Below are 27,644 nucleotides of genomic sequence, written 5' to 3' on the forward strand. Positions count from 1 at the left end.
TAAAAAAAACAAAACCCAGCTATTGTGACATTATAGTTATCGAGAGAAGATGACAAAGTAAGTATGACCCAACGTTAACAACTAGAGAACTCGGGTGAAGGTGACGTGCAAGACCTCTGTGCTGTTCTTGCAACTTAAAGTCAAATTATTTCAAAATAAAAGTAACCGTCCCCACCAAAAATTATAATTTTTCAACTAATTACGTATCTAGGCAATTGTCATCATGGAATGTTTAAACTGCTACATGTAAGAGCAATAGGACTTTTATAATGGGTGAATCCACCTGATAGCAACGGAATTGATGAATTCTGACATCAGTAAAACTAGAACAACCAGACAACAGTGTGACTGCGATAGAGAAGGGCACCACGTCACCAACAAAGGATTCTTGTGAGGGGTGGGGAAGGGAGAACCTGGTTTTAGTCAAGCCTCCAGATCTGATTAATTCACAGAAAACGTGGCGAGGTAGGGGGATGGAGAAATTGACACCATTAAGACACTTCCTGCTAAATCCAGAGAATATGAAATGTTCAATGAAAAATGATCCAGTTTTTCAACTTTTTCCTTTTTTGTAGGGAGAACTGTTAAAACTAAAGGAGATTTAAAGTGTATCAACCAAATACAATGAACAGTTTTGATTTTGATTCAAACTTTGTGAAAAGACACCTTTGAGACGATCTGAGAAAATCATCTATGGACCTGATAAGGCATTGTGGGTGGTTCTTTTTCTAAGATGTCCTCTGTTATCGTATTTATTAAAATGTTTATGAGTGACATGATAGCTAGGATTTGGTTTCAAATATTCTAAGGGAACAAAGTGGAATAAATACAACAAAATGGGCAAAATGCCAGTAATTGCTGAAGCCAGGTTATATTAGGTAGGAGTTTGTTACAGGAGTCTACTTCTATGTATTTTTGACTTTTTTTTTTTTTTTTTTTTTTTTTAGCTTTCACATTTTTCATCAATCCCTAGAATATTTTCATTAAAAAGAAAAACTCGGCTGGGCGCAGTGGCTCAAGCCTATAATCCCAGCACTTTGGGAAGCTGAGGAGGGCAGATTACATGAGGTCAGAAGTTCCAGACCAGCATGGCCAACATGAAAAACCCCATCTGTACTAAAAATACAAAAATTAGCCGGGCTTGGTGGTACGCACCTATAATCCCAGCTACTTGGGAGGCTGTGGCAGGAGAATCACTTGAACCTGGAAGGCAGAGGTTGCAGTGAGCCGAGATCACACCAATGCACTCTAGCCTGGGCAACAAGAGTGAAACTTTGTCTCCAAAAAGAAAGAAACAAAAGAAAAAAGAAAAACTGGTCTTGAGAAACAACTAATTGAATATGACCACAACCCAGTGACCTTAGGCCTGCTAAAGACTCAGACCCCTCACAAATGAAGGTTCAGGCCACCCAACAGATGAGGGGCTGGCAAAGGGTGAGTGGAACTTGGTACAGAAACAAGAACTGTGGCAGCTATGTGCGTGTTATTCCTTCGTGTGTGTGTATATTTGCAGATATGAACCAACTTTTCTCCTACTTTCTCCTAGTAATTCACATAAATACAATTTATTACTTAAGATGTCAAATAGTCAGGTTAGACTGAACTTGAAGCTACTATCACCTAAAAATGGACATAACGACTGAACGGCTGATGGGTGGGACGAGTGGACAGTGTTATGGCTCCCCTACGGTTACTAACCTTTCCGTAACTTTCCCCAATGTTGCTCCCAACACTTCAAACACCAATTCTTTTCCTTTTTTACGTTTATCTAGGGTGGTTTCTGTTTCACGATAGAACCCTGACCTGCTTAAGGCTCCATGTTACCGAAGTCAGAAAATCCAGGCAGGTGACTGTTCCCCTATGCAAGGCTCACCATGCTTGCCTTTCAACTTGGGTCTCCTTCAGTAAAACTGCAAAGGGTTACTCGTCACACACCATCAAGAAACCAAGTGTCAACAGTACTGCTGCACACATGCCTCACACTGACACACACACTAGGAAGCTGGAGCTGAAATCTGAGAGCTAAGCTAGGCTGGTGGGTCTCCACTGAGGCTGTCCATTTAGAACTCTGGGGAATCTGAAAATAACTTCCAATGCACAGTCCCACCCCAGGTTAGAAACTCTGGGACATGGAGCTCAGGGATTTTTTGTTTCAAGTTCCTTAGGTGATCTGGGCCAACCCCCTCATTTAACAGACAAGGAAACTGAGGCCTAGAGACAGGTCAGAAAAGAGTGGTTAATGAGGCTGGGGCTAAAATGCAGCCTTCTGGAACCCATACCACATTGCCTCTCTAAGGGTTACTTCTTTTGCACTAATTATAAGACATCTAAGAAGGTGTTTACCCTGATTTCATATGCTCTACTGCATCGACATATGTGCCCATGAATGCCCTTCTCACTTGCAAAATGGCCTACAAGTGTTAAAACATTTTTTTTTTAAATGGAGTCTCGCTCTGTTGCCCAGGCTGGAGTGCAATGGTGCGATCTCTGCTCACTGCAATCTCCGCCTCCTGGTCTGCCTCAGCCTCCTAAGTAGCTGAGATTACAGGTGGTGTCACCACGCCCGGCTAATTTTTGTATTTTTTAGTAGAGATAGGATTTCTCCTTATTGGCGAGGCTGAACTCAAACTCCTGACCTCAGGTGATCCACCTGGCCTTGGCCTCCCAAAGTGCTGGGATTACAGGTGTGAGCCGTCACTCCCAGCCTCGTCAAGCACTTTTGTGCTGGGAATGTACTATGTAATTACAATTTTCTTGATCACAACTCCCTGATAGTTGTCGTTTCACAGATGGGAGAAAAATACTGAGAGAAACTTGCCCCAAGTAATTGATCAACATGCAAATCTGACAGTTTGATTCCAGGGTTCCCATGCACAAAACCACTCCCAGGTTCACTCCATAGGGTGCTTAAAAAAAACAAATTCCAGGTCGGGCGCAGTGGCTCACGCCTGTAATTCCAGCACTTTGGGAAACCAAGGTGGATGGATCACCTGAGGTCAGGAGTTTAAGACCAGCCTGGCCAACATGGTGAAACCCTCATCTCTACAAAAAAATACAAAAATTAGCCGGGCGTGGTGGTGGGCGCCTATAATTCCAACTACTCAGGAGGCTGAGGCAGGAGAATTGTTTGAACCCGGGAGGTGGAGGCTGCAGTGAGCCGAGATTGAGCTATTGCACTCCAGCCTGGGTGACAGAGTGAAACTCTGTCTCAAAACAAAAACAAAAAACAAAACAAAAAGGCAAACCCCAGATTCTATTTAAAATTAGGAAATACAACACACAGTAAAGTTGAGTCATTGGCACCTGCTCTGGGCCCCCGGCTCTGCACAAGAACAGAAACCAGAGCTTACTGAGTACCCCCATTGGGAAAGACTAAGAGCCTCAGACCACAGGCAAAACTGGCATACCCACGAGCACTTTTTCCCCATGGCCAGTGTGCACAAACCATCCCACATGTTCCCACTTCAAAACAGAAGACTGCATGTGGCAGAGACAGCAATTGCCATTGTAGCAACTATTTCCCCAGTTTCACAGTAACAGGATTCCCAATGGCATTTGGAGATGAAAGCACTCAACTAAAATCCCAAAACTTCCACAACTAACTGTAGTTATGTTGGCTTATAAGACTTAAGATGTTGGATAGGGCTTCCCAAAAATCTCCTTAAACAGGGCTGACCAAGCATGCTGTTTGCCTCACCCCACTCCTTCCTCTTGCCTGGAATATGGGCATGATGGCTGGTGCTGTAAGAGTCACCTTGGACCATGAGTGACCCAGAAGAAAGCCACAATCGGGATGCTGAAACAAAGAATCTGGGTCCCTGGGCCACCCCACAAGCCTTGGACCAATGACCTATTTCACTTGAAAATAAGCTATTTTATTGTCACTGTTGCTTTGCCATTTTTGTCAGATGCGACCAAACCCAATACCAACCCACTGACCATTCCCAGGACCATTTCTCATGCTAAAGGAGGAATTCAAAGAAAAAGGCAATTTGCTGCCAAGGGAAACTAACCTTGCACTCCTACAACTGGGGGACAAGTAAACAGTCCTTAGGAAGTGATGTCTCTGCTTCTTATGATCAGCTGGACTGAACCAAGTGTGGAGGTGATCATGAGTTCCAACCCCATGATGTCATCACTTTACCAGCAATAAAAGGGGACACAACGACAGCTTTTAGGTGGAAGATCAGTTCTTACATAAAGAGCCCACTTCCTTCTTCCCAGCATCCAGGTGCTGTTTCTCCCTTGTCGTGCCCCACTGCTATGGTTACTTTTGTTGCAAAACATTCGCACTGATGAATGCTTTAGAGGGAAACTGTCCTCCTGAAGGTTTTAGGCTCCCAGTCCAGAACCAGCACTACCAAAAGCTATACATGTCCATCGTTCTCAGGCAACACCTGCAAGTAAGGATCACACATCTGGCTGCTTCAAGGCTCCCAGACTCTCCAGGGTCCTAGAAAGCACTGCTGCTTCCTCACTAGAGACTGAACTCACGCAGGACCAAAGTCACCCTTCATAGCTGGGCTTTCGTCATTCTAAGAAACTCATCAACTGTAAGGTCAACTTCCATTTGGAATGTGCTCTGGTTGTACTCTACTCTCTTAAGAATGTGCTTGCCTGCTACTCTGTTGGAAATGTTCTATGTCACATATTGGAAGGACAGTATAGAAATATGTTCATTTCAAAGAATCACTTCTGCTTAATTAAAGTCATTCACATACTTTTATTAATGCACAGTTGGGCATTTTATACAAAATTAGCGGTTCTGTTATCAGGTCAATTTTAAAGTAGGGTGCTATATATATACGTATATAACATATATGTATATATTATATATTGAAAATGTAAAACATATACTTTTATATACATATATGTATATATAAAAATATATGCATGTATAAATACAATAGTTTCCCTAAAAAATTATTTAAATAAAGCCAGAAGTACCATTATCTATCCTAACATTTAAAAAACAAAAACAAGCTGGGTGTACTGGTACATACCTGCAGTCCCAGCTACTCGGGAGGCTCAGGCAACAGGATCACCTGAGCCCAGGTGTTTGAGACCAGCCTGGGCAACGTAGTAAGAACCCATCTCGAAAACCAAAACCAAAACCCTCGACTTAAAGCCAATGAAAAAAAGAGTCCTTCATGTATATGCATAAACTCATTTTATGCAGATATTTCCCAAAAATGGCTGTAGTATCTCCCATCCCCATGCTCTTCTCCAATGTGACTTTGCCATTCCTTTTATCAAGGGGGGTTGGGGAAGAGGCCCATGCTCCTTCCCTTTGAATCTGAGTGGGCTTGTGACTACTTTGATGGAATTCAGTGTCACGAAGTGACTATGTGACTCCTGAGCTTAGAGCTCAAAAAAGGTAACACAGTTTCTACCTGGTTCTCTGGGGGAAGCCAACCACCACTTAAGAAGTTCAACTCCTCTGAAGCTGCCATTTTGGAGAGGACACACACAGCACCTCCAGCCATCAACCCAGATGAGTTCCCAGCCTACAGCCAACGTCAACCATCATTACGTGAGTGAGACACCTTGGACAGCTCACCTAATTCATTAAGCCTTCATAGGAATGCAGCCCTAGAAGACGTGTGACCAAAACTAAAGAAGACCCTAGGCAAAGAACTACTCAGCTGAGCCCTACCCAAATCCCTGACCCACAGAATGAAGCAGCTGTTGGAAGCCACCTGGAGGGGATTTGTTATGCACAGCAGTCACCATCACACAGTTTGCCTGGGGAAAGTCTCCCTCATCAAACTGTCTTGTCTGGGATGTTTTTAAATTTCTGAATTTAAAAAAACCAACTAACAAAACTAGAGCTGGGTATGGTGGCAGACACTTGTAGTCCCAGCTACTCAGGAGGCTGAGGTGGGAGGATCACTTGAGCCCATGGGTTTGAGACCAGCATGGGCAACATCCCAAGACCCCATCTCCAAAAAGCCAACCAAACAAAACACTGGAAGCAGTGTACAAAACAAATACTCCAAAACTCAGGAAGTCAGGAGAATTTGGAAATAAGTTCCTAGAACGGGATGAGAAAACGGTGGCTTTAAGTGAAAGGGTGAGCAAATAAAAATATGAAACAGAGAATTGAGAGAGACAGAAACAAACATTCCCAGGGAAGAGTCTCCTTGGTTAAGCAAATGGATGTTCCATGACCAAAATGACTTTGTTCCCCCTCATCTGCCCACTCCACTCCCAATTTTTTAAAATTTATTTTCATTTTTCCTGAGTACACACACGGAGTCTAGTTGAGAAGCTGTGGGCAGGCTCTGGAGGGGTGCGTGCAGAGGGGGTGTGTCTGTGGCATGAGGGCAGGTGCTGACCCACATGTTAGCAGAAAGGGAGAAAAAGATACTTGGTCAACTTACCTACAACTGCCTTGACCTCTACGTTCTCAAATACAGAACCAGCCAGTGCTGTGTGGTCTGGTAGAGAAAGAAGCCATGACTGCCTCCATGTCTCGGATGCTTGGAGCTTTTCCATGGTACCAAGAGCAAGAGTTTAGTGCAGAACTCAGTCTCCATAAAGGTGAGTACAAGAGGTGCACTCAGAGTACAACCAGGTTTCATTTAAGTTCTTTTTTATTTTCCTCCACGCTGGCAAAAGTTCTGAGGGAGTCTAAAGTTTTGTAAACATTTTAACTATCCCTCTTACCCACCCCCAACTTTTGAATTTACAAAGCAAAGGAGAGTAGGAGCCCTAATTTTTTAATGGTTTCCTCTCCCCTCATGCTATTTGATCCAAAAACTATATACAATTTTGTAGCAGTCTCTGTATAGTTATTGTACATGTTTAGAAGGGAGGGAGGCAAGAAGGGATAGGGATAATGGTGATCCAAAATAATAAAAATAGAAACCAAATATAATACTCCAAACCCAAACTGCTCTCAGAGCAACTCCGGCCTTCTTCAGGCAACGACAGGAAGCAAAGGTGCTTTTCCAGGGGCTGCCCAGACCACAGCACCTCCGGCATAGGCACAGCTGCCCAATGACTCCAACCCAGTGTGAGTGGCAATTCCAGGTGATATTTGGTAGGGGTTTGGTGGAGGCAGGAAGAGTATTTGTTTATAAATAGGGCTTGAGTACATTTCTACTTGAAGTGAAAGGTATTAGGAGGCCATGACCAGAAGCCAGGTCAGGCTTCCTGCTCTCGTTTTCGCCCATCCCCTCCAGCCCACTGCATCCTCCTGTATAGTGGATTCCATGGATGAAGGTCTTAAAGATGGTCAGGTTTTGTACGTTCTCTTTTCAGAAAAGGCAAGCAACTTGCCATCCCAGAATCTTTAAACAAAACCTTTTCCAGGTTACAGCAAGACACACACGCAATGCTCTGAGGAACCAGATGAAATTCCAGGCTTTTATCGGAAGCAAAAGTTTATCCCTATCCAAAAATGAAATTATACAAATTCATACATATGGTAAAGATCCTAGCTGCCTCTTAAACGAGACAAATTTTCAGCAGAAGGGCCCAAAACAAACTGGTCCTAGTCCTCTGAAGTAAAAATATTCATGGGAAAAATCAGTTTTTGTAAGAAAGAAAAATTAAGAATAGTCTCTCTCCCAGGCCATAGGGCTTCCTTTGTCCAATCAGGTTGGAGTATGCCAGGGGAGATCAGCTTGCTCAGAAGTCACTATCTAATGAAGAAAAACATAAATTCTTTCAGAGAAAGGATGCTCAGAAAGAACAGGTGAGGAGTGTGTAACATCAAACCAATCCAACCTCATCGTAACCCCACTAAGGGCCTCTCTGATGCAATCCCAAAGTTAGCAGTGGCAATGCAACTTTCAGACTGGGAGAGCTCTGACTGCCTGTTAGATACCCGAGTCACAGTCCGTGGGGTGTTTCGTTGCTGGCCAATGTCTGTTAATCATTAACTCTCTTCATGATTGCACCAGTTAGACCTCTTGCCCTGATGGGGGAAAAAGAAGAAGAAAAAACAAAACAGAAGAAAAAAAGTGACAAGAGAAAGCAAGCTGCTAATGGCTGATCCCAACACACTTTCTGGGAGACAGTAGATGAAATCACAGTACAGTGAACACATGCTGCCTAAAATCAGCCTTGTTGGGGAGTACTCCCAACTGCCACCCGCAAGACACACGGTCCAGTCCACTTATCTATAGTCTGAGATGTTCACCAACAAAAATGGATTAAAGAATCTTGGACACAAAGGGCCAGAAGAAAAAGCCTGAGATGATCGGTTCTGTGATTTGTTGCAGAGTGATAAAGAGTAAATGGTGAGTAAGTGTTGTGTCCAAAGGTGGAGACTCCACGGTCGGCAGACAGGAGAGGGGGGCCAGTACACCGGCAGGCGCTCAGTAGTCATCCAACGTCTCGATTTCACCCATGTTGAGTCGCTCTGATGATGCATTGACTGAAAATCCTGCAGAAAAAAAACTGGCTATGAGTGACCACGCCCAGGCAACCAAGTGGCTCAAATCCTAGGCAGTGAGCTGGAATATAAGTCTTTGTTTTTGAGACAAGGTCTCACTCTGTCACCCAGGCTGGAGTGCAGTGGTGCGATCTCGGCTCACTGCAACCTCCACCTCCTGGGTTCAAGCGATTCTCATGCCTAAGCCACCCAAGTAGCTGGTATTACAGGCACATGACACACACCTGGCTCAGTTTTCTGTATTTTTAGTAGAGAGAGGGTTTCACCACGTTGGCCAGGCTGGTCTTGAACTCCTGACCTCAAATGATCCGCCTGCCTTGACCTCCCAAAGTGCTGGGATTACAGGCGTGAACCACTGCACCTGGCCGGTCTTTTGTTTTTGAGTATACCATAGGAGTACTATGGGGAGACAAAATAAAGGTCACAGTAGTAGCTTTCTGTTCTTCCAAGGAGAGAGATTCTTTATTTTCTTAAGGTTCTGGAATAACTCAATTGGGAAGGAAAATAAAACAAAATATTAACAATTAAAAAGAACTGCAAACCACTGCCTTGGAGAATCAAGAGAAAAAAATGGGATGCGGGTGTGTGCCAAAGATGGCCTGGGCTGACCCTGGGGGGAAGTTCATGCAGGAGGTCTACCTTAAAAGAAATCGGGGTGGACAGGGGGTCTACCATGGGGTGATATACACACTAAGTACTTTGTAACTACTTGACCACATGACTTTGAAATCTGAGTTGGATTAATACCCTTTCAAACCCAAACCCTCTTTAAAAGGAATCCTTTCTCCCACCAGTCAAAAAGTTTATGAAAGTTCTGGGCCAGAGCTTTTGATACTCAGGGATGACAGGCTTCACAAGGAAGACACACTTTAAGATCCTTAGAGCCCTCGCATATTCTCTCTTTCCCACAGTAGACAGAGCAAAAAGATTAAAGTGCTTTATCTAACTATATCTACTATATCTGCAAAGGGAAGTATTTCAGTTAGCAATATTTGATTAACCAAAATGGAATTTGGCTTAGAAAAAGCAGTACTAGCATACCCACTGAAGGAAATAAGCAGTACTGACAAACAAGACTGACGGTTGAAAACCTAATGCTCGCTGGGCCTGGTGGAGGCCAAGGTGTGTGGATTACTTGAGGACAGGAGTTCGAGACCAGACTGGCCAACATGGTGAAACCCTGTCTCTACTTAAAATACAAAAAAATTAGCTGGATGTGATGCTGCATGTCTGTAATCCCAGCTACTTGAGTGGCCGAGGCACAAGAATCACTTGAACCCAGGATGCGGAGGTTGTAGTGAGCTGAGATCACATCACTGCACTCCAGCCTGGGTGACAGAGCGAGACTCTGCCTGAGAGACAAAAACAAAAATGTAAAGCCAAATGCCCAATGGTCACATGTATGTAATTTTTCCAAAATTACAATTAGAAGTTAATAAAAATTGTGATGAACAATACCTCTTTAAACTGAGTGACTCCCCAAAAATGTTCCAGGCCTTTACCTTGAATGAAATTCCAAACTCTTTTAGCTGCTATTTGAATAAAAGTAAACAGGCAATGTCCTTATTCTAAAAGCAGTTCTGTTATTATTAGCTGGGTTTTTTGCAGCCTCTTTTTTGTTTTTCAATGTTCAAGTTTTCAAATAAATACACATTTGAAATGTAACAGTAATAAACAAAAATGCCTTACATAAAAATACCTTAATTAACTGGCTCAAAAATATCATGATTCAAAAAAATAAAGATGCCTATTTATTAACCAAAAAAGCTGTGGTACAAACTGCTTACAAGGCCAAATATAGGGAGAGGCTAGGATTTCAAACCCCATCCTGAGTTTGACCCCATCAACTATGTTCCCATAACCCACAAGTCTTTTTTTTCCCCCTTGAAAATAATGAAAGCCTTAATGTTTACGTGTGTGTGTGTGTGTGTGTGTGTGTGTGTGTGTTTTTAAAGAGAGCGTCTCACTGTGTCGCCCAGGCTGGAGTGTAGCATTGCAATCTTGGCTCACTGCAACCTCCACCTCCAGGGCTGAAGCGATCTTCTCACCACAACCTCCCCAGTAGCTGGGACTACAGGCGTGTGTCACCACACCCAAATAATTTTTGTATTTTTTGTAGAGACAGGGTTTCAGCATGTAGCCCAGGCTGGTCCTGAACACCTGGATTCAAGTGATCTGCCCACATCACCCTCCCAAAGTGCTGGGATTACAGGCGTGAGCCACCATGCCTGGCCCTAACATTTATATTTTTAAAGTAACAGTTAATTAGGTAAGTACAAGAACCTAAAAGTCAGTCTATGAAATAAAATATTACTCTATTCTGAGGCAGGTTTTTTCAATGACCTCATGTATAACTTAAGAACAGATAATATGTGATAAAAGGCAATAATGAACTACATGCAATAGAAGTGGAAATGAAATTTTAAAAACTAAATTAATTTTACTCATGGAAAGACAGGAAGGGAAAAGTCTGTGGCCAAAAAAAAGTTGATTAATATGTTAATTATTAGTCTAGGCTTTTAGCAAACAGACATGTTCTCATTTACCTGTCATTTTAAAAACCAGCGGAGATATGCATTCATACTTTTGGCTGAATGCTATTCTTTATCAAATTCAGCCATTTGATGGAAGGGAAAGTTCTGGGTACCATGAAACACAAGGCAATACAAACAAGGATTCAATCCACTATGCCTGGCTCTAAAGATGACATTCTGTGAAGTTCAGAACACAGTGACACTCCTTTAAGATTTGTGAGATTGTTCTTATAAGGAAAGTCTAGGGAAAAACTGTATTGTGTGTTTATTACATCTGAGTGCAGGTTGCTGATTCACAATGACCACCTGAGGAGCTCTAAAAAAACAGGAAGCCTAGAGTACATTGAAGAATACTGACAATTAAAATGAGGCAGTAGCCCCCTCTGCTGGTTCGTTTTAGAAGCAAGTTTCCTTTCAATTAATGACTGCTTTTTCAATAAAGACTTCCTATTTTTGCATTTCATGCATGGGAAATGTGTAGCTAATGTATAGTTATTAATTTTTTCTCAGCATATAATTATATTAAATATGTAAATTAAATAATAATAAATGAAAATGAAATGAGTTAAGTATAGGACAAAAATGAGCAATTATGAGAGGAATTTTTAAAGTGAGGTTTAGGTGAGCAGTAATTTTCATGAAACGCTTCATGTGAAAGCCCACCTCAGTGAGTATCCTCAGTACTTTGTTCAATGTTTGCTTTTCTTCCCCTTCAAGGTATATGGATTCCTTAAACTCTATTCCTAGGATGACCTATCTCCCACTCCCTTGTAGTGAGGTTTTCTTAAGTCCCTTCCCCTTTCTTAGATCTACAGAAGATGGGATCCAAAGGAATATTTAAGTCCAAATGGTCTGACCTCATTTTCAGAGTAACCTTTTCCCTAACAGCCTACCCTCAAGTCCCAAAGCTTCTTAGCTAGGACCCACACTTACAATTTAAGCAATGTTTTGAAATCTATTCACCTATTTCCATCCAAATTGGATAAAATTTCAGGCCACTCCATTTACCCTTAACATCAACTTTTGAGACAAGCAGAGGAAAACAGAATTGTACCAGATCTACAAGTTCCCAAACCCAGCTTTTAGGCACCAATTCTTCATTATTATTTTTAAATTATTCTTATTTTTTGAGATGGAGTCTCACTCTACCTCTGCCTTCCAGGCTGAAGCGATTCTCCTGCCTTAGCCTTCTGAGTAGCTGGGATTACAGGGGCCCAACACCACGCCCAGCTAATTTTGTATTTTCAGTAAAGATGGGGTTTCACCACGTTGGCCAGGCTGGCCTCAAACTCCTGACCTCAAGTGATCCACCTGCCTCAGCCTCCCAAAGACATGTGTCACCACTTCTGGCTTCAGGCACTGATTCTAAAGGACAGTCCTATAAGTTAGGTTTTACTGTCATGTTGTTTTCACCAGGGCAGGAAGGCTCTGAAGGAAAGAGAGGATCCTCCAGGGCAGAATAAGGTTACCACCTGCCTCTCACTGTGCGGGCTCTCAGGCACTTCATGATGTCAAACGCAACCCAGTCAGCACTCAAAACACCATCCCATTCCTCTCAGCCTGCTCCATGTTCCGCTGCTTATCATTTCACAGCAAATGGCAACACCATTCATCCATCCTGCTTTCCAAGCCTGAGACCTTCCCACTCTTCTCGTCCAGCTAATTCTATCCCTGACATTTCTGAAATCCATCTAACTCCTTTTCATCCCCACTACCAAAACCGTATTTCAAGTCACTGGTATCTTTCATCTGGTCTATACTGCAGCCTCCTCACTGTTCGGCCCCCGTGACAGGACAACATCTGGAACTTCCATCTTTGCTAATATATTCTATCACAGACAACACGGTTTTATAGCAACTAAAACATTCACAGATAGAAAATAATTTCAGGGCCAACCATGGTGGTTCACACCTCTAATTCCAGCACTTTGGAAGGCCAAGTGGGCAGATCACCTGAAGTCAGGAGTTCAAGACCAGCCTGGCCAACATGGCAAAAGCTCGTCTCTACTAAAAATACAAAGATTAGTTGGGCATGGCAGCATGTGCCTGTAGTAACAGCTACTCCAGAGGCTGAGGCAGGAGAATCACTTGAACCCAAGAGGTGGAGGTTGCAGTAAGCCAAGATCATGCCACTGCATTCCAGCCTCAGCAAGAGTGAGACTCTTGTCTAGAAAAAATGAAAAAAAAAAAAAAAACCATAATTTTAATTTCATCACTGTTGCAAAAAACATGGGCAGCTTATACTGTTTGTTATTCCTGAAACAATACTCCCCATCCTTCCTGCCATTCTTTCAAAGCCCAAATTCAGATGTCCGCTTTTCCAAAAGCTAGAGTGCAATGGCACGATCACAACTCACTGCAGCCTTTAACTCCTGGTAAAGGAATTCCCCATACCTCAGTCTCTCAAGTAGCTGTGACTATCAGTGTGCACCACCATGCCTGGCTGTTTTTAAAATTTTTTGTAGCAATATGGTCTATGTTACCCCAGCTGGTCTCAAACTCCTGGCCTCAAGTGATCTGCCCATCTCAGATTCCCAAAGTGCTGGGATTACAAGAGTGAGCCACTGTGCCCAGCCTGCCCTGCATGGTCCATAATGCTAGACAAAAATAGCCATGGGTAACAGAGAAGGGTGGAATGAAAACAGCCCTGTTCTGAAATCTCAGCCTCCCGTAGCCAAAATCTACGTAACGCTGGGAAATGTTCTGAATCTCTGAGTCTTGGTCTACTCGTTATTAGTGAAACTGGGATGTCACCTCACAAGGCAAAGTAATTCTGAGAATTTTATGATGCACAGAGTGATTACAAACACATACTGGTTCTTTTCTTGGAGAACCTGATCGGATTAATGGTCTGCTTTCAATACAAATCAGCATTTAAGTTTTTTAACATACTTTTAGTATCATCCATTATTAGCACCATTTTCCAATTAAATTACTAAAGATCCTCCAGGGAAATTCATATTAAATATAAAACAATGCTTTAAAGTTTAAAGCACCATACAGTATAAGTTGTTATTACATGAAGCATAGCTCCTGCACTGAGATGCCCAGTAAATACTGGCTACTTATTTTGAACCAGTTAAAACATTAGTTATTGATAAAAAGAAATATTTCCCTTCTTGAAAAACAATGCTACATAGAAACTCACACAGGATAATGGCTATCACCTGCACTCCTCCAACACACAGCTGAGACTTTAGGACTCTGCTCACCTAATAAACTGGGATCTGCTCGGACCATCTTCTGCTTTTTCTTCTTCTTGCCACTCTGCACAGCCTCAAAATTGGATTGTTGGTTGTTGCTTTGATTGGTTTGAAATACTGAATGGAGTGTACTGTGGTTCATCCCCCACACAGAGTCCTGTGAAATAAGCAGCATGACTGAGATTACGCAGCAGATTCAGACTTGGTTCACCTTAGGAAAATGCTTGGCTTGTCCTCACCTTATCAAGTATGAGCTTAAAAACAGAAAAAACAAAAAGCTTATCACATGTTCTAATAATAAAACCAATAGGCCACTGAGCCATCATTTTCCTCTATTTAGACCAAGACATCCCACTCAGGCTCTGTGCCTCCACAAAGCCTTTCCTGGTAACTCTGGTTTCCACCCTGCTGTGACAGCAGAACTTCTCTACTATGTATATAGTCTGTACCAAACACCAGGACATGAATATAGCAAATAATCATGAACAGACTACTGCACCCTAGCAATATACACCTCTCACCTAACCAAGAGCAGAAAGTCCCTTTGTTCCCTATGCCCCAGGACACAGAGGACAGGGGTGGCATATTACCAAACAAGGTTAAAGTTGTGTATCATATTCCTATCAGCAATCCCAGAAGGGAGCTGACCCCAAAATATTGTCTGTATAATTTCTACCAACTGGTTACACTACAAAATTGCCTATTAGCCCTTCACGCCTACTTGTGGCTCTTATTAGCACACTTCATTTTAACTTGGGATCTGTTTCAATGAGCCAGTTAAGGCACAGGTGGTAGTAGTGAGGGAGGAATGGAAAAAGCTCTGTGGAAGGACAAGCCTGGTGTGATGTATGTGTGTGTGTGGCCCATGGATTCACATGCTTACTGGGCTTCCACCTTCCTGTTTTAGCCCACAGAGGAGCCATTTCACAAATACAAAGAGCCTTCTGTATTGCTATATGATGCCTTCTCTTTAAAATATTTTTCCTAGTGTTCCAGTGTTTACATCTTTCACTTTCCTTCAATTTGTGCCTGTTAGCCCATTACTCAGTTGAATACTAAATGCCTTGTACTTCTCTGTATCGTCTACATCCTTGGAATTGACCCATAATGAATATTTATTATCTCTAGAATAATAATTGGAGTAAAGGATATGAATATCTTTAAGCCCTTCCATGAGCCTTACCAACTTGTCTTTCAGAAAACTTGTACAATTGAGTCTCACAGATTCTGTATTTGTGAATTCACCTACTTGTTAAAACGTATTTGTAACCCAAAAATGAATACCTGTAGTGCTTTTATGGTCATTCTGGAAATGCACATACTCAGAGCAAAAAACATGAGATGCTAAAGGCATATATTCCCAGTCAAGGTAGAACAAGGAAACAATACCTTCTTGTTATAGTTCTCAATACTGTCAGCAAGTATCCTTTTTGTGGTCTATTTAGTGCCATATTTTCCTAATTTTTTTGCTTTTTGTTAATAATTTCACTTTTTTTCTTTTTTTAGAGTCTTGCTCTGTTACCCAGGCTGGAGTGTAGTGGCGCAATCTCGGCTCACTGCAACCTTTGCCTCCCAGGTTCAAGCAATTCTCCTGCCTTGGCCTCCCAAGCAGCTGGGATTACAAGTACGTGCCACCATGCCTGGCGAATTTTTGTATTTTTAGTAGAGAAGGTGTTTCACCATGATGGCCATGCTGGTCTTGAACTCCTGACCTCATGATCCATCTGCCTCAGCCTCCCAAAGTGCTGGGATTACAGGTGTGAGCCATGGGATTTCACTGTTTAAAGTGGCCCTCAATTATAGTGCTGAAGAACTGGTTGGTGTTCCCAAGCACAGGAAGGCTGTGAGGTGCCTTAGGAAGAAAATATGTATGCCAGATAAGCTTCATTTGGGCATGAATAATAGAGCTATTGGTTATGAGTTCGACGTTAGTGAATCAATACATATTAAATGAGGTGTCTTTAAAAAGACACCCACATAAAACAAGGTTATATAATAATCGGGTGACAAAAGTGTTTTGACTAGAGGTTTATGGGAACCTAACCCGGTATAACCCCCAGGAGGTCAGTATTTGCTCAAATTTCATTTATATTTTCTGTTCAGTATTTGCTCTCATTATTCACAGTAGTTATATTCTGTAAAGTCCCCATGAACTTCTGTAAACTTGTAAAGTTCGTGGGGACTTTATAGCATACTGTGAATAATGAGAACCCCTGCTGTATCTTTTACAACCCCAACAGCAACATGAACTATCTGGCATGCTGCAGTGTTGTCAGTACTAAGTACAGTGCATCCTGAACACTGGAGAATTCAACATTTTAAGTTTTAACTTTTCTTTTCTTTTTTTTTTTTTTTGAGATGGAGTTTTGCTCTTGTTGCCCAGGCTGGAGTGCAACGGTGCGATCTTGGCTCACCGTAACCTCCACCTCCCGGGTTGAAGCGATTCTCTTGCCTCAGCCTCCCAAGTAGCTGGGATTACAGGCATGTGCCACCACGCCCGGCTAATTTTGTATTTTCAATAGAGACAGGGCTTCTCCATGTTGGTCAGGCTGGCCTCAAGCTCCTAACCTCAGGTGATCTGCCCGCCTCAGCCTCCCAAAGTGCTGAAATTACAGGTGTGAGCCATCGCACCTGGCCAAGTTTTAACTTTTCAAAACCAGATCTATGGGTTTGACATGTTGGAATTTGCAATCTAACAATGACACATACACAAATCAAGAAAAATGGAACTGGTAAAGCCAGTGTTAAAATGAATAAATGTACTTGCTATTTGGGAGATACACTAAGGTACCTGGACATGTAACTTGAAAACATGAAGTCAACGCATTTTTTAAAGCGTGGTTATTGGAGATACAAAAATGGTACCTTTGCATGACTTTTCATTTCTCTGGTTATTCAACATTTAAAGGTATTAATCCTCAGAGGTACTTCACACACTATGCTGCTTTATACCTGCTGCTGTGGCTGCTGCGGCTGTGGCGGCGGCTGCTGCTGCTGCTGTTGCTGCTGCTGACGCTGCTGGTTGGCCTTCTGTTTGGCACGACGCTCAAGGAACTGCTTGGCAAACTCCTTGGCCTCAGAAGTATCTCCCAAATAGGCCCTGATATAATCATGGACCTCATAAGGAGACTCTACTTCTTTCAGGAAAGAAACAAACGTGGGAACTGCAAAATGGGAGGGGAGAAGACAAGAGTAACAAAGAAATAATGAAAGATAACATATAAAAATCAGTCTCCATTTTGAATACATCTTTGCACCTAATCAGACATTAATGATAGAAACTTGATAAGTATGCAGTAATTGTGTTTAAATATTCTTTAAACTTACAGAAACGAAAAAAAAAAAAACACTATCATCACAATGCCCATATCATATGCTTAATTTCACTGAATGTTATATTGACTAAAATAGTTACTTGACTAAGGCTGAAGTAATTTAGGGATTCATTCTTTCTCTCCTGAAGAATCGCCAAATTCAATCAATATTTATTAACTCCTATGAAGTGTGCCAGGCACTACAACATATACTAAAGAAAACAGCTATATCCTCCTTGAACTTTCAACCCACTGAGATTTTTTAGCGAGAAATCAAATGGAAAACATAAGCAGTGTGTGGTACAGGAGAAAAGCATGAACATCAGAGTTAGACAAACATGGATTCAAAACCTGACTCTGAAATTTGCTGGCTGTGTGACCTTGAAGAGTTATTTAACCATTCTGAGCCTCTGTTTCCTAATTTATAAAATGGGGATAATATTACCTACCTTATAAAGGTATCTTTAAAAATTACCGCAAACATCAAATAACTGGGATACTACATGTTAACCCCAAAAGAGTGCCTAGCACATGGTAGGTGCTTAATGCATGGCAGCCATTACTGTTATTTAAAATTGTTTTCTCTCTAGACTTTTAGACCATTAGATAGTGTTACAATGCTGCAAAGGAACCCCTTAACTCCTTTACTGCTGTTTTTCACAGATTCTTGGCTTTAGACAGGATGTCAGAGGTGGACTAGTTCAATTCAGCCGATCAGTTATGGGAATCCTGACATGTTGACCAGTCTATCTTCAAACATTCAGGGATGGGAGATAGGTCTGTGAACAGCTAACCATGAGCAAGTTTTTCTCTAAACTGTGCCAAAGCCTTTTCACTTCCGCACATTGGTCCCACGCAAAATAAATGTACTTGCTTTATCACAATTCCCACTCCCTCCCCCAAAGGCAGAAAGGGAATGATGTCACATCACCTCAGCCATCACCTGTCCAGGTTGACCTTTGTTCCCAGCATGACAGTTACTTTTTTTTTTTTAACTTGACATAGCTGGCAATGTCCCCCATAAAATGAACAGTATGGAACTATGACCTCCTTTATCTTGTGTATCATTAAGGCAGTCTAAGATGGTATTTACTTTTTAACAACCACCAATAACCTATTTGAGCTTAGTATTACTGGACTTTTCTCACAAGTAATACTATTAAAGAGTCAAGTTCTTATGGTAGGCGCAGGGGTTGACCTCCTTAGATTTCATCTTCTGACTTTGGGCCCATCGTTCCAATTTGCCAGCCTCTCTGTGGGTCCTGCTCTGTCATTCCACATGCTGGGTTTCCCTCCCCAATTCTTACCATCCAAGTTATTTGCCGTATTAAGGGCATGAAGCATCTGTTCACACCACTGGGTAAATCCATCTTGGGCTTTATTTACTCCCTGAAAGAGCTTCAGCAACTTTTCTTCTTCTTCTACTTTCTTATTCTGCCGGTTAGACACACCTACAGATTTACTAAAGCAAAACAATAGGGCGATATTATATTCCCAGAAACTGTTACTGTATGATATAGTACAACACCATAAATAGATAATGTCTTGGCAATACTGGCTGGATGTCCAGTAAGCCAATGCTTGGCTCCAAAAATGAAAAAAAATTCAATATTTGGATTGGATATACCCTTAAAATCTAGCCTCAGCTAATATAGCCTTATTTGTGGATACAGGGCTTCTATTTAGAAAAAATGATGAAATTCTTCCTATGTATCCTTAGGGTAGGTTGTTTAATTTTACTAAGCCTCAGTCTCCTTATCTGTAAAATGGTACTAACACTTTTTTGGGTTATCATAAGTAATAAAGATAGTGTATGAAAAGGCCTAGAGCACAGTGTCTGGCAAAGATGCTCATAAACTAACAGAAATTAATTGTCCTATTCATAATATATTAGGCCCTAAATCAAGAAGAAACAATCTGACAACACTACCATTTATTAAGTAGTTACTATGTGCCAGGCACTTACTACTTATCATGTATTCATTTAATCTTTACAATTACATGCATGAAGTTGTTATTATTATCTTCATTTTACGGACGAGGGAACTGAGGCCCAAAGAGGTTCCCTCTTGCCCAAGGTCACACAGCTAATAAGTGGTAGTGCTGGGATTTGAGTTCATGTACCTAACACTAAAACCCATGCTCGTTCAACAACACTGTATACTGAGGAAAGAAAGACAAAGATGAAAATGTAACTAACTTATAAAATTAAATAGGTTTAAAGTCATTACAGAAGCATTTTTATAATACTCATATTAATAGTATACATCACTTAAAAATACAAATTTAGGAAAAATGCTAAGGCATCTAGAGAATACGTTGGAAAAATGTTCAACAACACAACAAAAACATTATACTATTCCTAATAATTATTAAGTGGTTACCATGTACTATGCAACAGAGTAAGTGCTCAGCAGAAGGAGCCCCAAGAAATAATACAAATGTGTGTCTACGGGGAAGAAAGCAATCACCATAATTATGACTGCAAGCGCTTGAACACAGATTAAAATGGTAAGTAAAAACTAAATAACTACCTTTTACTGTCCACCCAACATCCCACTTCCTCCATCCCCACCTCCCAACCAACCAAGGTGCATAGGTGTGGTCATTTTGAGCCCTACCTGAGACTGGCGTTGTTTTTATTTTTATTTGTTGAATTCCTAGGTCCCACCTCTTTCACTGCATCATCCCAGAATCCCATGTTGGAGTTTTTAGTGTCAGCATTACTCCAAATACTACTGACTAGGTCCGATGCCCACTGGTTAGGAGGACCAGTATTTATAGAGCCCCAAACAGAATTCCCAATGCTGGTGTGCAGATTGGAATGCTGTTAAAGAAGAAGAGAAAAATTATTATTGTTAATAATATTAAAAAGATAAGAAGACAGAAAAGATAAAACTAGTCCATACAATGACAGCTTACGAAAATGCACACACCGTACTGTTACGAGCTCTGTTTGGTTGCTGGTGCTGCTGCTGCTGCTGCTTTTGCATCTGCCTGGCTTCTTCCTGCTGAATCTCCAGAAGAGATTTCGTGGTACCTGAAGGTTTGCTGACATTCCCCCAACCTGAGAGTTTTTGCTGTTGCTGCTGCTGCTGCTGTTGGAGAGCTTTCATCAACTCCCTCTGCTGGCGCCTTTGCTGTTGCATAAAAACAGAAGCTAGCTGAAGATTCCTGTTTTTAGATCATAGTTATAAATATCCAGTCTACTAAATGGAATGCAAATATATAGTAGCTACATAAAATTAACTTGATGGGATTAATTCTGCTGTTGCAAATAAAAATGTAAAGTGCTAACAGTATTAAAAAGGAGAATGAGAACACCAAATGCAAAATCACTTCTTTTGTTGTTGTTGTTGAGACGGAGTCTCACTTTTTCGCTTAGGCTAGAGTGCAGTGGCACAATCTCAGCTCATTGCCACCTCGCCTCCCAGGTTCAAGCCATGCCTGGCTAATTTTTTTGTACTTTTAGTAGAGACGAGGTTTCACTATATTGGCCAGGCTGGTTTCGAACTCCTGGCCTCAAGCAATCCACCTGCCTCGGCTTCCCAAAGTGCTGGGATTACAGGTAAGAGCCACTGTGCCTGGCCTCAGAATTATTTCTTAAAAATTAAGAAGGCCTTTGGTTAAGCATAGAAATGAAACACATGTTTACTTCCCAAAGCCTCCATCAAAATGACAGATTGTATATATACACAGCATAAACCCATAAGGACAAAGAAAACAGAATAGATTTTTTTAAAATCTGAAAGCAGATAAATAATGAGAACCCTAAAGGAGTTCAGAAACAGGCAGATTCATACAGAAAGCTCAGGAACTGGAGGTGCTGAGTCTCTCAAACAGAGGAAGACTGGCTGAAAGTCTATAAAAAAAAAAAGCAGTAAGGCTCCAGATTGCCTCCTGTACTCTATGCAGTCAGACAATTCTCTCTCCTTCACCACAGTAGAAAACTGAACATTCCCTGTCTGGAGAAGCCAAACCAGACTGGCACATTATCCTATGGCAAAGCCAACCAGCACAAGAGAACACACCTATAGGTAGGTGCCAACAAACTAGGGGTTTAGGGGTGGAAGTCTCCAAAAGAACAACTCAGTCAGAAACTATTATGGGAAAGCCCACCAAGGTGCTGTACATACCAGAACCTCCAATCGGCTTTTGAGTGCCTTATTTATAAACAAACAGCCTAGAATTACCAAACATTTGACACAAACTTCTAAGATAAAAGCCAAAGACCAAAACAAACAAAAATACAAAATTCAGCAGAAATAGATATAAGACAATGGGAAAATAGGAGTTGGCTTTTTAAGAAGCTATCAGTAAGTATTAATATCCTTAGAGAGGTAAGGTGGTACATTCAATGAAAGAAGAATGAAAGGCTATAAAAAATACTTAAAGAACAAAATAAGGACTCACAGACATTAATATAAGATAGCTTATGTTAAAAGCTCAGCAGGGCTGGGTACAGTGGCTCATGCCTGTAATATTCAACATTTTGGGAAGCCTAGGCAGGAGAATCACATGAGCTCAGGAGTTCAAGGTTACAGTGAGCTACCATCACGCCACTGCACTCTAGCCTCTAGCCTGGGTGAGAAAGCAAGACCCTGTCTCTAAGGAGAGAAGCTGGGAGAAGCCCAATAGAAGGACCAGAGGTAAAATTGAGAAGATGCCCCATAGAAATGATAAAAAGGGAAGGGCACAGTGGCCCATGCCTGTAATCCCAACACTTTGGGAGGCCAAGGTGGGAGGATCGCATGAGCTCAGGAGTTTGAGGCCAGCCTGGGTAATGCAGTAAGATCCGTCCCTACAAAAAAATTTTTAAACATAAGCCAGACATGGTGGCACACACTAGGACCACTAACCCATAATCACGCTAGACATTCCAGAACACTGCTTGACTAGATCCCTTTTACTTGAAAATTTTACCTCCTCTCGAAGCTGCCGTTCTCGTTCTTCTTCAAGTTTTTGGATTTCAGCCAACGACAGGGTGGCCTGGGACTGACATGCTGTTGTATTGGACTGCTGGCCCCACGTTGAAGAAGAGGGAAGCTAAAAAAAAAAAAAAGGAAGGCAGAAAAGTTCATGAGGAAATGTGTACAGAATACAAAGAAGCAATAATGCATTATGTACAGCCAGAATATCTGCATTTCGTTCAACTCCATTTACCACATTCAATTCAAATTTCCTTCCTCATTGCTTTTACTTACCATCCTCTCAGTTAGCTTCTTTTGCTTAAGTTGTCACTGCTCCAAACCTAGGTTAATTTTAAAGCAACTTATAATACACATATACACTTATATTTGATCTACCACTTGGTGACAAGTTTGTTACATCTCGTACTGACATATACAGCAATATATAAGATATATAGAGGAGTAAACAAAAGAATCACTAACTTGGCTTAAGAATTTTTTAACTGACAAAAGCAACAAAGGACCTGATCCGCTGCTGTCCAGTGAAAGGCTTAAGGACACGATTTCTGAGGGTAGCACCATGGGAGGCAGCTCATGAGAGATGCTGGCATAGTCCTTGATCAGCCTTTATGAAAAGGAGTCACTGTTAACCAGGCTGCAGCTTCTAGTCATGAGCAGTAAGCTGCTTTTAATCAATAATTTTATTCTTCCTATACCTTAAGATTATTGACTAAAATAACGAGTATAAATTTCTGGGTCCTGAATATTTCAATATTCTCAAAGCCTGGTTATTCTCAGAGAATCCCTTGCTCCTTGTGGCCAGAAAAACATACACTTTTAATACTGAGGCATCAAACAAGCAAACACAATAAAAAAGAAACCTAACCAGACTTACAAAATATATTTAATAAAAATAATACAGGAACATAGATCAAAACAAGTAAAATGCCAAATAGTCTCCCAAAAGAATGGACCTACAGTAGACATCTGTAAGAGTGGATACTTACAGGATAAAAGGTATAAATAGTTTAAACCATCACTGATATTGTCAAATAGCTCTTCAAATGAATGTCTTTAACACTACTAAACATAATCAACCCTCAACATTTTTTGGCTAATATGACAGATAACAACAGTTCTCTCAAAAAATGCACCTGCCCCGGGGGAGTAGAGGATGCAGAGGGAAGCTAACAAAGACTGGGTAGGGAGGTGTTGACAGGCAAAACTGAACAAAATTAATTTTTTCTACATAGGAAATGACTCATTTGAAGGCACCATTAAGATCAAGTAAGGCAGTAGATCTCAAACCCGCAGCATAGCCTGAAGGGACCGATAGCCCTGGCCTACCATACCAGAAGATCAGAAAGGAAGGCAGGAGAATCAGCATATTTTAATCATTCTGATGCAGCCAGTAACCACTGATGCTGTCTAAAATCACAGTAGACATGTCACTTCACTGTAACCAGGAAATAATCTCCAGCCTGCTTCAGCAGACCTCAACCAGCACTGGGAATAGAGGCAATGCCTTCAGAAATGGCCAACTATCCTCATAGGCACCTCTGAGAATCTTTCTATTGCTGTGCCAAAATATATTTATTCTCTCTCTCCTCCCTGGACCAACTCTCAATTTCTCTATCTATACACATACATACATATGCATATATATACACATATACATATACACAATCTCTCTAGGTATATATACACACAAATATATAGTCTATATTCCATAAGTCTGCTCTCTAGGGTAACTGCAGACCAAAGACTTTTCCTGAAGTCTTTGGTATCGTACATAGAAAATAATATCCCAGAGCTCTTTCAACATTGCCACGTGACACTTACCAGCCCAATCAACACCCTATAACGCCCACTCAGAGAACTGCAGTGTGTCAATCATCCTTCTCAGAACAAACCTTTGCCAAATCAAAAGCAAATAGAAAATTTAGCACATTCTGTGACTCCTGAATGCCTAATACTCCCTAATATCCTTGGTTGATTTTTAAAACTATACTCTTTTTGTTCTGCCCTGACATTGCTATCTTACATTTCAACACTGGTTTTGCTTTAAGAAATAACTGTGTTTCACTGTCGGGTGACGACAGCACGAGGAGCTGCGTGGACCTGCTCCCTGGCAAAACTAGTAAAGATCTGTTTTTGTTTTTTTTTTTTTCTTTTTGTGAGACAGAGTCTCGCTCTGTCATCCAGGCTGGAGTGCAATGGTGTGATCTCAGCTTACTGCAACCTCCGCCTCCCGGGTTCAAGTGATTCTCCTGCCTCAGCCTCCCAGGTAGTTGGGATTACAGGTGCCCGCCACAATGTCCCACTAATTTTGTAATTTTAGTAGAGACGGGGCTTCACCATGTTGGTCAGGCTGGTCTCGAACGCCTGACCTCATGATCTGCCTGCCTTGGTCTCCCAAAGTGATGGGATTATAGGCGTGAGCCACTGTGCCCAGCCAAAGATCATTTTTTAAATAATAATTTTAAATCTCTGGCTGGGAGCAGTGGCTCACACTTGTTATCCCAGCACTTGGGAGGCCCAGGCGGCGGATCATTTGAAGTCAAGAGTTTGAGATCAGCCTGGCAAACATGGCAAAACCCCATCCCTACTAAAAGTACAAAAAAAGTAGCTGGGTGTGGTGGCACACACCTGTAATCCAGCTACTTGTGAGGGTGAGTCCTTGAACTCAGGAGGTGAAGATTGCAGTGAGCTGATATGGTGTCACTGCACTCCAGACTGGGTGACAGAGCCAGACCCTCAAAAAAAATAAAGTCTTAAATATATAAATGAAGTCTCAAAAATAAATAAATAAATAAAGTTTCTGGAAATACTCCTAAGGGTATACAGCAAATTTCAAAAAAAAGTTTATTCAAGAATATTTGCTAAAACTCAGTAAGAACAGCAAGAGCTGGTGATACTTAAACCAAGACCTATTCTCTCCTTCTCTCCTTCCAGCTTAATGAGACAGAAACTCCACTCTAGACTGGTACAGTCAAGACATGGCTCCCTTCTCCCATCAGCCACCAGTCAGCAGGATTTCTTCCTGGAAAAAGCACATCAGTGTGTCTCACCCTGATGACAGTTACCTGTGACAAAGGCTAAGTTCCAAACAAGTGCAATAGATCTGGAGGCTCTCTTCTTGTGCCCAGCCCCACTGGTAGGATGGAAACTCTGTTGACCACAGCAACACCAACACTAGGGCACAGATCGCCAATGCAGCTGGCTGGACCAAGCCACCAGGAGAGGCAAGCCAAGAAGACCTGAGGCTACTATTCTGCACACCCTTCAGCAAATGTTAGAGGAAAGCAGACCACTGTGCCCACTTCCAGAGCTGACTGAGAGACTTTTGTCTGAGGCTAGGAGTGTAGGAAACAGGCAGAAAACAGAGAGCTTTAGGTTTCTTCCCAAAGGAACTGATTTCATTTGCAACAGATACTAATAGTGCTTTCAGAAACAGAAGATGGGATAAAAGGCAATTGGGAGGAGACTGGTAGATTCATAGGAGATACAGGCTAAACTGTAGGAGGCTGCTACCTTATCTGAGAGAACTAAAGAAAACTGGAAGGAATCCCCCCTGGAGTCAGAACAAATCTTACATATAGACTTCAAGAACTATTTCTTCAAAGAAGCCTGAATTTAACTGGATCAGTCTGTCAATGTATGCCCTGGGGCACATTTTTTTTGGGGGGTGGGGGGTGGGAGATGGAATCTCACTGTCACCCACCTCCACCTCCCAGGCTCAAGCAATCTTCCCACCTTAGCCTCCTGGGTAGCTAGGACCACAGGCACGCATCACCATGCCTGGATAATATTTTGTATTTTTTTTTTCTTTTGTAGAGATAGAGTTTCACCATGTTGCCTAGGCTGGTCCTGAATTCCTGAACTCAAGCAATCCACCTGTCTCCGCCTCCCAAAGTACTGGGATTACAGGCATGAGCCACTACACCCATCCATTTCCCATTTGCCCCAATAATATTTGCTGGCAGTGCGTGCAGTTGCAGCGTTTACCCAGAGATAACTCGCAGGTTTTTTTTCCAGATAATTTGGCATCTGTTTTCTGTTCCAACAAGTTGTCGCAATTGCATCAATGCTGTTTTGATGTAATTCGCTGAAAAGCACTTAGGGGTAAGGTTAGGACTGTAATCCGAGAGTTATCTTGAGGTCAGCGCAGCAACTGCATGTACCTCCAAGGATATTCTCAGGGCAAATGGGAAAAGGGTTAAGAACAACAGAGTTCGGCTAGCAGTAAGTACAGTAAAACAGCTGAGTGTGGAAAAGACAGTCAAAGAGAGCCCTGCTAAATCCACTGTCACCTCAGAGTCACCCTGGGTACACCCAATGCTGTACCCCAACATGGGCAAAAGGCTTCACATGGTCAGGGGGTGGAGGAGGGAGTTAGACGCCACTAAAATAATCCATCCAGTCACAAAACAAATAAACAAGTAAGAAGATCATGCTACGAGGGGCGGGTGGAGATACTCAGAGTTGCTACAAGACATTATCAAAAAGTCCAGATGCCAATAAAAAATTATGAGACATGCAAGAAACAAGAAAGTATAACCCATACACTGGGGAAAAAAGCAGGCAACAAAAACTGCCTGTGAGAGTGAAGATGTCAGATTTACAAAAGTTGCTCAGAGAACCTACGGAAGCTATGACTAAAGTAGTAAAGGAAGGTATGATGACAGTGTCACACCGAATAAAGAATACTGATAAAGAGATAGATGTTATTTTTTAAAAAACCAAAAGGAAATTCTAGACTACAAAAGTATAATAACTGAAATCAAAAACTCTGTCCATCAATGGAGGACTAGATAAAGAAAATGTGGTGTTTATATAAAGCATGGAATGCTACCAGTCACAAAGAACGAAATCATGTCTTTCACAGCAACACAGATGGAACTGGAGGCTACCATCCTAAGTAAAATAACTCGGAAACAGAAAGTCAAATACTGCATGTTCTCACTTATAAGTGGGGGCTGAACAATGGCTACATATAGGCATACAAAGTGGAATAAAGGACACTAGAGACCCCAAAAGGTGGGAGAACAGGAGGTAAGTAAGGGTTGAAGAATCACCTACTGGGTATAATGCTCACTATTTAGGAGATAAGTATATGAAAAGCCCAGCCTTCATCACCATGCAATATATGCAATTAAGAAACCTACACTTGTATGCCCTAAATATATGTAAAAAATTTTTAATTAAAAAAAATCACTAGAGGTACACTACAGTATATCTGAACTGGCAAAAGAAAGAAAGAAAGATCAATACAAATT

General features: G+C 41.6%; 1 protein-coding gene across 5 annotated transcripts in view; it reads right to left on the reverse strand.

Moving 5' to 3' along the window:
- Window positions 1–6,578: 6,578 nt before the first annotated feature.
- Window positions 6,579–27,644, reverse strand: part of GIGYF2 (GRB10 interacting GYF protein 2) — a 156,244-nt gene continuing 135,178 nt past the window's right edge. For all 5 annotated transcript variants that reach the window (XM_012434097.2, XM_012434100.2, XM_012434099.2 and 2 more), the window contains 7 exons: window positions 22,379–22,501; window positions 20,392–20,595; window positions 20,077–20,282; window positions 18,763–18,917; window positions 17,094–17,305; window positions 14,151–14,298; window positions 6,579–8,395 (listed from right to left, as the gene is read on the reverse strand). In XM_012434097.2, the coding sequence (XP_012289520.2) occupies window positions 8,328–8,395; window positions 14,151–14,298; window positions 17,094–17,305; window positions 18,763–18,917; window positions 20,077–20,282; window positions 20,392–20,595; window positions 22,379–22,501 (1,116 nt within the window). In that variant the 3' untranslated portion in view covers window positions 6,579–8,327. The remainder of the gene's footprint in view (window positions 8,396–14,150; window positions 14,299–17,093; window positions 17,306–18,762; window positions 18,918–20,076; window positions 20,283–20,391; window positions 20,596–22,378; window positions 22,502–27,644) is intronic.

This window comes from Aotus nancymaae, unplaced genomic scaffold, assembly GCF_030222135.1.
Source record: "Aotus nancymaae isolate 86718 unplaced genomic scaffold, 86718_ANA_hifiasm-v0.15.2.pri h1tg000008l, whole genome shotgun sequence".
NCBI classification, from domain to species: Eukaryota; Metazoa; Chordata; class Mammalia; order Primates; family Aotidae; genus Aotus; species Aotus nancymaae.